General features: G+C 46.4%; 1 protein-coding gene across 1 annotated transcript in view; it reads left to right on the top strand.

Annotated features, from left to right (window-relative positions):
- Positions 1 to 12,765: 12,765 nt before the first annotated feature.
- LOC308318701 (POU domain, class 2, transcription factor 2-like) overlaps positions 12,766 to 14,990 on the top strand; it is a gene marked incomplete at both ends in the record, with an annotated part of 135,351 nt that continues 133,126 nt past the window's right edge. The window contains one exon of the mRNA XM_080768326.1: positions 12,766 to 12,868. Coding sequence (XP_080624452.1) covers positions 12,766 to 12,868 — 103 coding nt within the window. The remainder of the gene's footprint in view (positions 12,869 to 14,990) is intronic.

The following is a 14,990-nucleotide window of genomic DNA, read 5'->3' as shown; positions in this document are numbered from 1 at the left end:
GTGTGCGTGCTTAGCACTGCTTACACATATGTGTGTGTTAGTGTTTGAGCATATTCTGTGCGTGTGTGTGCGTGTGTGTAAGACTTGTGTGCTGTGTGTGTGTGTGTGGATTTGGTGTGTGCGCGCGTGTGTGCACACTGTGCAGGTTTGACCTTTTCTTGGCTTAAGTGTCGAGGCGCAAATTCAGACATTGACTTGATAGCATTTTCTTTTTATAGCCTCCGTACTTGACCAAATTGTGGTAACCTTTTCTAAAGTCATTTAGTGCTGTTCTCTCACTGCGCGCCATTTTGAGTGCCTCGTTGGACACACGGCATACGGACAATTATGTAGCATAACTGCATTGCAATTACAATTTGCTCACTGGGCTGATTCACTTAATCTGAGTGCTTTCAAACGGCGGGCAGAGAAAAGCAACTATTGTCTGCAGAATATCGTCAGAAAACCCTTCAATATAACAAGCTCAGCAGGGAGACTGGCACACATGATGTACAGTCGCACAACGGCTGGAGTGGATAAAGGCCTGTGTTGAACGGAGTGCTTCTAAATAACTATCATTTTATCATCATGATAATGGTGGTGGCCGTGATGATGCTGATGAGGGTGACAAAGTTCATGACTCATCATGAACTTTGTCACCCTCATCAGCATCATCACAGCCTGTGACAAGAAGTTGTTTTGACATACATACATACATACATACATACATACTTTAGGTATGCGGTCTAGCTTAACTTGGACTCAGGGGGGTGGACGCCTCTGCCTTGCATAGTCCCCAGTGAATAGGCATTTTGCCCTTCACTGGTAACCTTATTTTGGATTTGTTTTAAATTTAGGAAGGTTTTATGGGCTGGGCCTTTTACTAAAAAGCCCCCCCTTTTAAAATACTACACACATACATACATACCCACCTACATACATACATTTCAGACGTTTTAGCAGTTTTTAAGGACCCACTTTTAGGCCAGTGCACCAGAGCAAGCTTTTGCCTTTTTTTAAACCCCACCCATTTTAACCAAATACATACATACATACTGCATAGTCTGCCTTGCATAGTCCCCAGTGAATAGGCAGTTTGCCCTTCACTGGTAACCCTATTTTGGACTTATTTTTAAATATATGAAGGTATTGCGGGCAGGGATTTTTACAAAAAAGCCCCCCTTTTAAAATACATACACATACATTTTAGAAGTTGAAGCAGTTTTTAAGGACCCACTTTTAGGCCAGTGCACCAGAGCAAGCTCTTGCCTTTTTTTAAACCCTACCCATTTTAACCAAATACATACATACATACATACATACATACATACATTGTTTTATTTCAATAGTTTCGATGAATGCAAACTGTAAAGGGTGAATTATCCTCGGGAGATCTATAAGCTTTGTTGTGAGCTCGTAGATTGGTTCTTTTTTGGTGCATGACACGTGTCACTATAAATCAGACAGGGTTATACTTTCCCCCCAAATCTGATTATTAATTTTGCAATCGTATATAACGATGCGAAAAAGAAGGTTGAATGAAGTATCAGTCACATTCTTCATATACTGTACCATTCCGTTATACCATTCCGGCTATATACGATTGACTTCCGGTCAGTTTGTGAATGAACCCAGCCCGGTGGAGATATGCGCTCCGATTGGACGCACTATAGTTTTACATATTGTTGCTGTTGTCGGGTGGAAACCGATGTCCGAAAGCGTTCCTTTTTTCAATGCGTTGCATTGTATGTACTGTACTGCACATCAGCTTTAAACACATGGACAGTTGAACTATACAGAGGTTCCTGGACAAGGATATTGTGCACACAGTGTGAACAGTGAGGTTCATGTGTCTTCACAGTGAGGTGCGCACACGCACATGCACGCACACACACACAAAGTGAGGTGTGCGCTATAGGTAGACGATGACACACACACAAAGTGAGGTGTGCGCTGGGTAGACGATGACACGCACGCATGCATGCATGCATGCATGCACGCACACACACACACACACACACACACACACACACACACGCACGCACACACACAGTGAGGTGTGCGCTGGGTAGACGATGAGAGATCTGCCATTTAAAATGCACATGCTGCAGCCTAGCTGGTGTTTGCTTTGTAGTGATGGGACCTCTGTTTGCTCTGATGATAGGGACTGTCTTACTGGCACGCGCAGGCATGCATACATGCACACACACACACACACACACACACACACACACACACACACACACACACACACACACACACACACACACACACTATGAGGCAGGTGCTGGCTGATGGTCACTCTTACTGACCGCTCCTCCAGATGAGAGCTGGGAACCTGCGGACTCAGCACACGCTTACACACAAGCTCATCTCACGCTGACACCTCACACTCGCACGCACGCATGCACGCACGCACTCACACACACACACACACATGCACGCACACATGCACTCACGCACGCACGCATACACAGCAAATGAGCAAGGTGCAAACACACAATATGACGGCATGACAGTAACAGACACTCACAGTCTCCTTGAGCTCACAGGTCTTGTACGCACGCACGCACGCACACACGTGCAGAAGCATTCCACTTTGTCCGACACACCCTAAACATAACCGTGACCTAACACCCCCCTCATCACCACCATCCCCTTATACTCTAGGCATAGTCCATGCATTGGATAGGTGAAGGGACATGATGGTGCTGAGACGTCACTCTGAACACATTATAACCTGCACACTGACCCATTGTGACCCAAACACGTGTTATAAAACCTGTGTGTGTGTGTAGCCTATATATATATTTAGTGTGTAGAGATCTATAGATCAGTATGGTCTTTATCTCAACCTTTTCCTGATCAGCGTCCGTCCACTTGAAAAACCTGAAAGTGTTTCTCCGCTCACCCATCTGACCACTCGATGCTTAACTGCCGTGTTAAGTGTTAAGTGCTAAAGATGCATGTTTATTTTATTTAATGATTAATCAATCGATTAATTAATTGTGTTCCGGCTAAGATCAATGGAACCAACGTAGTATATTGTTTTTTTTTATATCCTATTTATTGGTCTCACGAAGAGAACGTTTTCGAGGTTTTAAAGAAAAATATGTATATACTATGACATTTATTTGTCATGGTATTTAGTATCGTTACAATTGTAGTGTTTTTCCCCTAGCTGCCCAGTTGCAATATCCTCAGATTCAGTTCAGATAGTAGATCTATTTTTTGCTATTTTGCAGATCTATTTTTGCTATTATGCAGATCTATTTTTGCTATTATGCAGATCTATTTTAGCTATTTTGGGAAAATTATTGATCATTTTGGAACACCTATAATGCCCCAAATAGCGAGCCAGGATGAAAGTGGCTAAAATGGTCAGTAGGCTACTCAGTAACATATAAACAACAAAACCATTTCAACAGTCAAAACAGAAACCCTTTCACAGACTACAATAGGTGGAGCTGTGAAATGATCAAACTTGAGTATATGTATAAATTCATGAAATTCAGTGAAATATAGATTTACAGTAAGATTCAAATTTTGTCTCGATATAGTGGTTCTATTTTTGTAACTCATGGGGCAGTAATCAAACTTAATGAATGAATGAATGAATGGAAGAAGTGTTGAAGAAAGATTCCAAATAAAACTCTCTTGATGCTGACGTGGGTGCGTGTCCCATTCAGATAATGTCCACAATATATTTTTGTTGTATTTCATGTCATTTCATTTCCTCTCTCCACATCCTCTCCCATTTGTTTGGACCTCAGTAAAACGCTGGTTGCTTCGCTGAAATACTGCAGTGTTTTTTTATCTGCCCTCTTTTATTTCTCTCCCTCTCTCTCTTTCTCTCACCCTTTCTTCCTTCCCTCCCTCCCTCCCCTCTCTCTCTCTCTGTGTCTCTCTGCCTCTCTCTCTCACTACTGGTCCAGTGCACCCCCCCCCCCCCCCCCCCCCTTTGTTTTTCCCTCTAGTCCGCTTTTTCCTCCCCTTATATACGTCTCCCTCCCTCTCTCCCTCTCCCGGTTGGATGCGTACCCCCCCCCCCCCTCCCTCTCAGTTTGTTGTTGGTCGTAGTAGTTGTGGTGCTGGTGGTGCTGGTGGTGTGTTGGGTGGGGTAATGTTTGGGGGGTGGATGAGGGATGGAGAGGAGTGTTGGGGTGGGGGTAGATAGCCACAGCAGCAGCAGCAGCAGAAGCAGCAGCCTGGACCCGGTGACGTGGGTGCGACATGTAAGCGCGGTGCCGGAGAGGAAATCAATACATGGAAGGATGAGAAGCAGTGGGGTGGATTACCGTCTGGGGCCCTGGCTACTGGAGGGAGGGGGGGCGGGCGGGCTTGGACCGTAGATGAGGCCTTTGGGTGTGTGTGTGTGTGTGTGTGTGTGTGTGTGGAGAGGAGGGGGGGGGGGCTTGGGGGGGTGGAAGGCAAGAGGCCAGATTGTCCAGTCCTCTCCTCCCCTCCTCCTATCTCCTCTCCTCTCTCCCTGCACCGACCGGCGGAGCCGCTGTTTGAATCTTGACCCCTCCCACCGCCCCTTCCCTTCGCCTCTAAATACCACTCGCCTGTCGGTGGGCCGCCGCGGGCCAACCTCTGGGGCCTGTATGTATACACGCATATTGTACACACGCGACGCACACACACACACACACAACAACACCCTCCCACGGGCAGAGATTGCACTTGGACTCTAGCTGTAAGCCAAATACACACTCTCACCTATATAGTGTCTCTCCCTCTCACATGCGTGTGTGCGTGTGTGTGTGTGTGTGTGTGTGTGTGTGTGTGTGTGTGCACACACACACACACACGCACACTCTCTGAGTGAATACATAGATGGCCCAGCATTCCCAGATACAGCATGGTGTGCGCTAACTCTGCTGATAACCCTCCCACTATCTGGCCGGGGAATAATCGGCTGATATTACCAGTGTAAATTAAAGTGCTCAGTGTGTGTGTGTGTGTGTGTGTGTGTGTGTGTGTGTGTGTGTGTGAGACTGTGTGTGTGAGACTGTCTGTGTGTGTGTCCAAATGTGCAAGTATTCAGCGTGGGTGTGTGTGGGGTGGGGGACGGGGGACGGCAGGGATGCATCCTCAGCACTGCTATAACCCAGACAATAAATATCTATAATAAATATCATTATTATTGGGGCAATCTCCCCCAATAAGCGCGTCTCAGTGAAAGATGGCACGGGGGACTGGGCTGGATATTGGCAATATATCAGCATTGATTATTGAGAGCGCTGACAGAGAGAGCGAGGCAAAGTTAATAAAAACTAATAAAACAGACAAGGAATACAGAAGGAACAAGGGCTTTAGACGGATCGACTGCTTATAGGGAGAGAGAGAGAGGGACTACAGTATACAGTAATTGCATGGCTTGTGCATGTGTGTGCGCACAAATGTCTTTTTGACATGCTGGCCTGTCATCTTTTTCTGTGTGCGTGCGTACGTTCAACTTTACTTCATTGTATAGTTGAGTGTATTTTTGATTAACTATATAGCCTATACGACAGATCTCCCACACAGTCCTGACTGAAAGTGTATACCAAAGGCCTCGTAAGGCTCCATCTTTACACTCGTAGAGTTAAAACGATCAAGGTTTTCAATTGCATCGCTATTGAACAATGACGCATTCAGACACGCATGCACTTTCTGTTTTAGCTGTGACAATGTGTATGTGTGTGCATGTGTGTGTCCTCGCACTGATTGAATCATTGTTGGATCTGAACAACTCATGTCTACTGAACACCGCACACACACGCACACACCCCAACACACAAACCCATCTAAGACAACACACACACATGCGCACACACACACGCACACGCACCCTCACTTACAGCGCAATCATACAGCAGCAAAACAACAAACTCATAAAGTCCCATGCATCATCTCCATATTATCTTGACAAATCTATACATCATGTCAGCCCGCAGATTTATGTGATTATTACATCTTTGCCATGTGTTATTGTTTTATACATCTGTTGTGTGTGTGTGTGTGTGTGTGTGTGTGTGTGTGTGTGTGTGTCGGAGAGAGGATATGAGGATCCTGGCTGGGTGCCTGGTTGTGGGTTTGGTTGGAGACGGAGGGGGGGTTGGGGGAGTTTGACAGTGAGAGAACATTGTCCATTCTAATGGGGGTCTTGTTAGACTGTGTGACGGACCCCCGCGCCCCCGCTGACTGTGGGCCGCGGCCATCGATCGCCGGGCGACTGCGTTATTGATGAGCGAGAATTTAATTCAACCAGCTCGTTTGTCAACGTGACATCATCATTTAACCGCAAAACCGTGACATGGGCGCCGAACACACACGCTCGCATGCACTCACGCACAACCCCCCCCCACACACACACACACACACACACACACACGCACGCGCACACACACACGCACGCACACAAACACAGAGCATATTGCACAGATACTGTATAGTATGTGAAGATACATGCACATGTTGTAACATACATGTGCACAAATACAGTACATGCACACTGCAACACACACACCCATGCTCACAAAACACACGCACGTACGTGCACACATGCACGACCTCAGAGATACACATAGAAGACAAAATAATGACCGTAGTTTGGACAGTTTTATTTTGCTGATTGCTGCTGTTCTGCAGCAGCCCCGCCCCCACGCCCACAATATATACAATATTCTGCAACGTGCAATCACCTTGGACCAGATTCGGTTAAAAAACAATAATTCAAAAATGGACATTAGGGCAATTATACTACAGTAAGGAGTACAATGACTAATGTATGACCTCCGTATGACTAATATATATAGCCCAAGGGTAGCAGTGCATTTGTGTGATAGGATAAATATTTCATGTGATATCCTGACCTACAGCAGATGACATGGCAACATGTCCCACCTTCATTCTGCTTTTGGGACGATTGGAGCCAACTGCTCTGCACAGCAACATCCTCAGTGTTAATGTTAGTGTATACAAATGGCGGGTAGCCAAATGCACTATAGGGATGTCCCCGTCACGTTTTCTCTGCTCCCGATCCGATTGCGATCATTTGATTTTGAGTATCTGCCGATACCGATTTTTCCAGATCCGATATTTATATTTATATATAACACGTATGCCATATCATCACAATAGTACAATATCCAAAATCACGTAGACAATATCCAGTCTAACGTCATGATATGGATATAACATTGATACTTGATTTTCCGACCACGTTTCTTTTGAAATCGTGATCTGTCCCGATTTCTGATCACGCGTGATCGGATCGGGACAACCCTAAAATGCACCCATAAGAACACTCTGCGTTAATACATTATATAACACTGAGAGTGTTACTGTGCAGTGTTGGATGCATGCAAATGAACCACTCTGCAGGGCACAAGTGACCACTATAATATTCACTATAGGTGGCACACAGTACAATTCAATGTAAACGTTCCTGCACACTGCTGCGTTTTTAGCCCCGGTTTTCCGTCGGTTTTCCGATAAACGTGTCCACCTTTACTGCATGAAGGTCCATATTACGCTCTCAGAGTGACATTAATACTCCAGACTTTACGGTGATAAAGAGTGTGATATGCAAATATCTGAAACGATAATTAAAGTTAAAAAGGTTAAAGTTACACATACATTGCTGTATGTCTCTTGGAACTATGAGCTAGTTTTAGATAAGGAAATGAATATTCCACTGGGCAGATTTTTTACATACCGGTATTTAGATAAATGCTGTTTTTTCTTGAAAGAAAGAAGTCAGACATATACAGTATGTTTAAATATTTTATAACCGGCAACACATTATGGATATTTGCTGGTTGTGTTGTCATTGTATACAAACTATACAAAGACAATAATTTATTTATAGCCTACTTATTGTTGCTATTTCATGCCAACATGTGATAAAAAATGCATGTGATTATGGTGTGATAAACGAATGACAAAGTGCTATAGGTTTTCATATAAGGACGTTTATGATATTGAATTTTTCTATTGGATATACCCATTAGATACCTATTAGATATAACCATTTCTGTTTCCACAAACAAAACAAAAAAAATAAGTATGGTGTGAAGTGGTCAGTGAAACATGTTCTGTTACAACACTGTTCATTTTATTAGATTTTTGACAAAGTGAATTGAACATTTCTGTGATGGACAGAAATAATCCGCAGCAATATAATTGCTGCAGTGTTGGAAATAGAATTTCTCCTTTGTTGTCTTTTAAACATAATGTTTTTCAGAATAGAACTTGCAGGTAAACACAGAAAACAATGGAACTCTATACAGTAATAATGTCTGGATTGGACGGCTTGATAAGGAGAGGGGTATAGGCAATCAGGGCCGTGGGGGCCCCTGGTGTGTGCGGTCCGGCAGGGGCTATTGGCTGTAGTGGCCCTTCCCCAGGGAACATGTCTCTCTCTCTCTCTGGACCCTAAGGGTCCCTGGGGAGCCAGTATACGGGGCCATGGCACCCTGGTTCCTGGGGACTTAAAGTACAGCAGCCTTGTGTTCCTAAAACAGAAAGATTGGGTATTGGGTATAGACTGACGTTATGTATCTTTCAGGACCTTTCACTGCTTTGGTCTCAGCCACCACGGTATAGATATTTTGACATTTTATGTTGCCACTACTGTTGGAGCAGCCATAAACTACACAGGTTCATCCCGATGTTCTGGGCATCTTTGTAATGTTATAGTGTTGGAGGTGCGGGGAAACCGCAGATATGTCGTCTCCGCCTACAGGAAATACGTTGCCATGAGACCCGTTTCTGAATCGGTCACTCGGTCACACTGAAACATATATAGGAGAAGCCCTGTGATTCAGGTGGTCTGGCTGGCAGGCAGGCAGGCAGGCAGGCAGGCAGGCAGGCAGGCAGGCAGACAGGCAGACAGACAGACAGACAGACAGACAGACAGACAGACTTTGTATAGATGGCTACAAACATTTCACTTGCAAACATTTCACTTTTTGCAAATATCTAGTCTAGTATGAATAGGAAATTTATTTTGTAAATCTAAAGCATGAAATGAAAATGGATTTGTAGATATTTTTGTGTGGCCTATAAGACAAAGGGAGTGAGTTTGATTCTTTGATTCTATCCAAAAAGTTTGATATAGCAGGCAAAAAAATATGTTTGCATAAGGACAGTAAACATAACAGACATTTGTTTGCTTGTGTTGTGGTTTTTTTCACGGTCCCTTGGTTGGCCTAATTTTGTATTGCGGTGGTAGAACACGTAAAAAGACGGAGGAAAATGAAGAGTTTGGTCGGAAGGGAGTGGATTCGCCACGGTGGACGGAGGGTGGATGCTGTTATAGGTGTTATATAGCCCGCCACCACCCCCGCCCCTTCCGCCATCCTCCTCTCCTCCACCCCTCCAACACCATCTTATTTTCCCCTCCTTCAATCTCACACACTCCCTCCCTCCCTCCCTCTCTCTCTCCATCCCTCTCTCTTCCACAGACGCGCACACAACCACACCACCACATTCTACAAGAAATAATTGCTTTTGTCTGGAAGGAGTATGGGGAGGAGGCACCGGGGCGCGCACGGCTCCCCCTGCCGAGGGAAGGGGGTGCGTGAAGGACAACCGGTCGCTTCTCCTCCATCCCTCCCTCCCTTCCTCTCTCTGCTGTCGTTGGACTTGCGGATGTCATCTGTCATACGCGAAGCGGAGGGAGAGGGACAATAAAACCTTGGTTGTACCATTGTAGTGTCTTCGGCTGGAAAAGGGAGTGAAACATATTTCATAATTAAGAATATTTCGACATGGCCTGTGGAGAATTTGTGGTTGTGTAACGGCCTACAATGTTTGACAACGTTTTCGTATTGACGCGTTTGATAGCCTACCAAACCTGTTGATAATCGGGATAAGAGAGTAGCCTGTACATACATGCCGAGCGCGTGTAATCGTTGCGGTTTCTTGGAGAAATACATATAATTCAATAAGCAGCAGTACTTATTGAATAGGTCATAAAGTGCCAGTCCTGCGGGATGCGCGGGGAGTCGGGGACGTTAGGCCCTAAAGGAGCGAGGGGCTTCTCGCTCAGTGCCATTGATTTGCCCGTATTGACTGCGATGTTTAAGGTATAGATTTTTCTATTTAAAAATCTATATCGACAATAATCTGGTGTGTAAGCAGACCGGCGTTGACTGATGCTGGCCGGTAATTGACAGCGTGTAACATATCGGTATTGGCGCAGGCAGGCAGGGGGAGGCCCGCCATGCATGGATGACATAGAACCTGGGACCTTGACGGAAGAGGAGGGGGGGAGGGAGGGCGGGATGAGCCTTAAAGCTGGCAATGCTCTCTCTGCTCTCTCTATCTCTCTCTCTCTCTCTCTCTCTCTCTCTCTCTCTCTCTCTCTCTCTCTCTCTCTCTCTCTCTCTCTCTCTCTCTCTCTCTCTCTCTCTCGTGAAGAACCTTATCCTCTGACTTGGCTGCAACACCTTCTCTTCTGTTCTTTGACATGAATGAAAACGAGTCGATGTCGCTGGTTGTGTTTTTGTTTTGGCCATAAATCACAACATGACACATTTGGGGAGGATTTCATGAAATTTGATGTTAGGCCCTATAGGCTATAATAATAACCTATTTCTGTTATTGACAGTGACAGAATAGACATAATCTGGTTTGATTATCTGTGCGTAATGGCGCGTAAAAGCTTGTCCCTGTACTTAATTGGCAATCAGGATGGCCATGACTTTGCATCTTATAATGTAAACATCCCATAATGTAGCCTATCTGGGCCGTGTAATGTCACTTCACAGTTCATGCACAGCCAAAATGCAGTTTTTCTATTGGATGAAATATAGAGTTGATTAACCTATATATAAGCTCCTTAACGCAGGCTTTATAACTATAAGGCTCGTTGAAATACTCATTACAGGATATCTTAAGGGTCTGCGTGGTGGATCCCTGCAGGTATTAGCATTAAGTAGCATAAGATCATTCAGTGGATATATGCTCTTATCTGCTACTATATACTAGCCTACTCTCTCCCTCTCTCTCTCTCTCTCCCAAGCTGGCCAGCAGTAATGCAATGATCACCATTGGCATCATTATAGCCCGGCATTATTAAGAGGGGGGAGAGAAAATCCAGAAATCAATACAGGATACCTTTTGCAGCGGTAGTGAAAACGAGGGAGATCGGGGGTGGGTGGGTGTGGGGGGAGAGAGAGGGATGGAGGGGCTGGGGTGGGGAGGAGGGAGGGGGGGGGGGGGTGGTGTAACGTGGTGAGTGTAGTAGCGGGGAGCTCTCGCTTCAATGTTGCGGCCAGTATAGTGGCAGTCAGAACGCTAGAATCCTGGAGGGAGCCGGGTCGAATGAGCTATTGGGGTTCCCAAAAAAAAAACGGGGGACAGGCAGGCAGACAGACAGACAGACAGGCAGACTAAACAGACACACAGACGGATGGACGGAAAGATAGGCAAGTGGTCCGATAAAACGTGAGAGCATAATATTGTATCTAATATACCGGGGATTCTTGCTTCCCCAATTATTTTGTATTGTCTTGTTTCGGGAGGGGGGGGGTGGACGCTTCTTCTTTTTGTTTGTTATTTATTTATTTGCGTTGCTTTGGTTTATTTATTTATCTATCGATTGATTGCGTTTTAATTACTGCCTTGTGACATCGACGCGGGAGGGAGGAGCGTCCGGCGCGGGGCCAAGCCTTTTCCCCACCGGGTTGTTTATATTTATTTGCTATAGTTATCTTTAATGAAGCTTATTTCTCAGCGCGTTTGGCCACGAGATATTCCGCTGCTTTGTGGATGAATGTGTGTGTATACAGTTCAGCCTTCTTCATGCCAGGAGCGAGCGAGCGAGAGAGAGAGAGAGCGAGTGGGAGTGCGTGCAGCTATACAGACCAAATATATACAATAGATTAAACCAAATACAACAGAAATCCAAATAATTATCATAGTCTACTATTAACATGCTGGCCTTTCTTTTTTTTAAACACTTGTTCGCCAGAGTGATGTTTTGTGTCCGTTCCTGCGTGGCGTGTCATGGTTTCCTCTTGTGATACAGTTTTACATTTCCATGCGAAACATACCAAAGCTAAAGCCCTGCATGCACGGCCAGTGATGCTATATACAGGAGGAGGCTAGCGACTGTTCTCATGCCTTTCAGACCCATAGAATGAGGATCATATTAAAGGCAGAGAGGGCCTATATGTTTACTCAACTAGAACGCTTTAGCATCGTCAATGTAGAGGGAGACATTAAAGCAGGTGCAACAACAACAACAACAACAGGCTGGTGATATACAGCCTTCTTTTATTATAAGCCTACTATAGACCTGCAAAGATAACTTTTCCTATATACTGTAGAAGTGAGGTTTCTTTCTTTCTATCCGTCTGTGTGTTATTAGTCTGAACTGTGGCAAGGGGAAAAAAGCATTTTTTGCTGCACTCAAGGGACCTGTACACATGTTCTATGCATATTTACATACCAAAAGTAATGCCGACTACAAAGTCGACATCCAAAACAATGTAAATAGAACCGCCGTGAGCTGCATGTGTACAACACCTAAAAAAACAGCCAATGTTTTGAGAGATCATACCAAATACTAAATACCAAATAATAGCTGTCTACCTGAGAAACGGGACGAAGATTTTCTAGAGAATTAAGAGAAACAGACCCCAGAAGCAGAAGAGGGACTCGATCGTCGTCTTTTTTTTTTGTCCTTTTTTTTTTAAGAACACTTTTTAAAAGTCACATCATCATCATTAATATTCACAAACAAAACAAGAAGCTGCAGCCATATAGGAAGGGAAGGAAGAGAAGATCATGTTTGTTCCGCTGCCGGTGCCGTTCGTGTTTCAGAGAAGCGCTCCGGACCTCAACGCTGCCTGGCGTCTCAAGTCTCCGCTGGCTCTGCGCTCCAACTCCGGTAAGACATGACCTCCTCCATGCCGCCGGCCTGGTCCTCCGAGTCGGCCTAGCTGGCCGATCGCACGCATCCCCGCGGCCGCCCGCCCGCCCCACCTTGCGTGTGTGGATGCGCGCACGCACGCGCGCGCGCACACACACACACACACACACACACACACACACACACGCACGCACACACACACCCCACACCAGTGCTCCTTCAACCGAGTCCTTGACGAATAGTTGTTAAAATGCATGATCTTTTATCGCATAGAATCTCCATTGATTTGATCACACATAATTGCGTAAAAAAAAGAAAAGATAATGCCTCCTTTTCCCCATTCATTCCGCACAGTGGTGGTGCATGCAGCGCCGCATGGTCCAGCGGTGCGTCCTTTTTTCCACACCGGGCGAATGTTGTCCTTTTTCTCCGCGTGTATATTTTCCCTCCTCTCCTCTGCTCTGCTCTCTCCGTCCTTCCATCCTTCCCCTCTCCTCCGCTCCCCTCGCCTGTGCCTCAGCCACCGTCTCTCCCGAACTACACCCTCGGCAGGCAGGGAATATTCATGCCAACTTATCGATCCTGTGGAGATCGATTCCTGGGCCGGTGGAAGTAGGGAGAGGGGGAGATAGAAGGAGAGAGTGGGTGCACGGAGGCGGACGGATGTACGAGAGAGCGAGAGAGGGATTTCATCTTTATTTCGCCGTTCCTGGAATGTGTTTCGTTTACTCGTGTTTGTATATTATTGTGAATACGACCGGCCTAAATGTGGGGGTGTATTCTGTCAGAAACAAGGCGATCATATTTTGCAAACATCGAAGGAATTTGGTCTGCACCGGTGGTGCAACCGGCCGTCGCTTGACTCGCCACTATAGCTTCCATGGCACTGGCAGGCTGTGACAGCCATGGGCGGCCGCTGGCCAGGTCGCTAGAGAGAAAGAGAGAGGCAGACAGCCAGGGAGGAGGAGGAGGGGGAGGGTGGACGGCTGGCTGGGGGGACGGGGATGTGTTTACGGGACACCGTCTGCGATTCATCTGCGGCGAAGCGGAATAAAAGCACGCATGGTGGGAGACTGGGAGCAGCCAGGCCGGCTTCCGTGTGTCACTGCGTGTCCACCATGGCTCCGTCCAAGCTCTCGACGGCTTCAGTTCACACACACAGAGAGAGAGAGAGAGAGACAGACGTGCAACAGCTGCTCGTCCCCCTCTTTCTTCTCTCCTGTTTAGTTTAGGGAAGCGAGGAGGATGCGAGCGTTGGCTGCTCATAACGTCTGAACTGCTGCCGTGTGTGTGTGTGTGTGTGTGTGTGTGTGCGTGCGTGCGTTGAGGGATTGCATGGGCGGAGGAGGGGAGGGCTGATGGGAAATAGCACACGGGGGCAATGGGCTGTTATTTTCCGATGCCGTTCTGTATTAAAGTCATTCAGTAGCGCGCATACATATCATGCGTATCAGTGCGTAATGGTGCGTAAATATGGCTCGGTGTGCACTGTGCATGTGCACCAACCCCGGTCTGGACTCTTAAAGGGACAGGCACCCTCCTCTCCTGAGATGCCCCCCCCCCCCCCCCCCCCACAACTCGGCCTCTCTTCTTCTTCAGAAGAACCCCTCATTTCCAAATCAGTTCAAGCCCATTTGATTTCAGAGATGCCAGGCTTCACCTCCATACTCCACACACTCTGTCACCGGTGCACACCGTGTGACAGTGGGATGGGGATTGTGTGTGTGTGTGTGTGTGTGTGTGTGTTGGGGGGCAACAGAGGAGAAAAGAGTGTAGAGGGATGAGAGGGACCTGTTACCTGGCATATCTCTGGAGATATATATACACAGAGGAGGGGGTTGTGGGGGGGTGCTGTTGGCTGTTGGAGGGAGAGATGAGGGCCAGAGAGGACCGGGGAGGAGGAGGAGTTTTCGCGCTCCATGCGTTGAAAAATGGCGAATGTCAGAACGAGATAAAAAAAATGTGGAAAGAGAGAGAGGGGGGGGTGGAGAGAGAGAGAGAGAGAGAGAGAGAGAGAGAAGCGAGTGAAAGCGAGAGCGGGGTGACAGAGTGAAAAACGAGGAGCGAGGAGAAAACCCAGTTTGAGCTGGTGAGGTGAGAGTAAACTGTGGATGAGCCATTATGTATAGGCAGCGTCCCG

This window comes from Protomyctophum bolini (genome assembly GCF_963924005.1).
Source record: "Protomyctophum bolini genome assembly, chromosome: 7".
Taxonomy (NCBI): domain Eukaryota; kingdom Metazoa; phylum Chordata; class Actinopteri; order Myctophiformes; family Myctophidae; genus Protomyctophum; species Protomyctophum bolini.
This window is presented reverse-complemented; position numbering and strand designations above follow the sequence as displayed.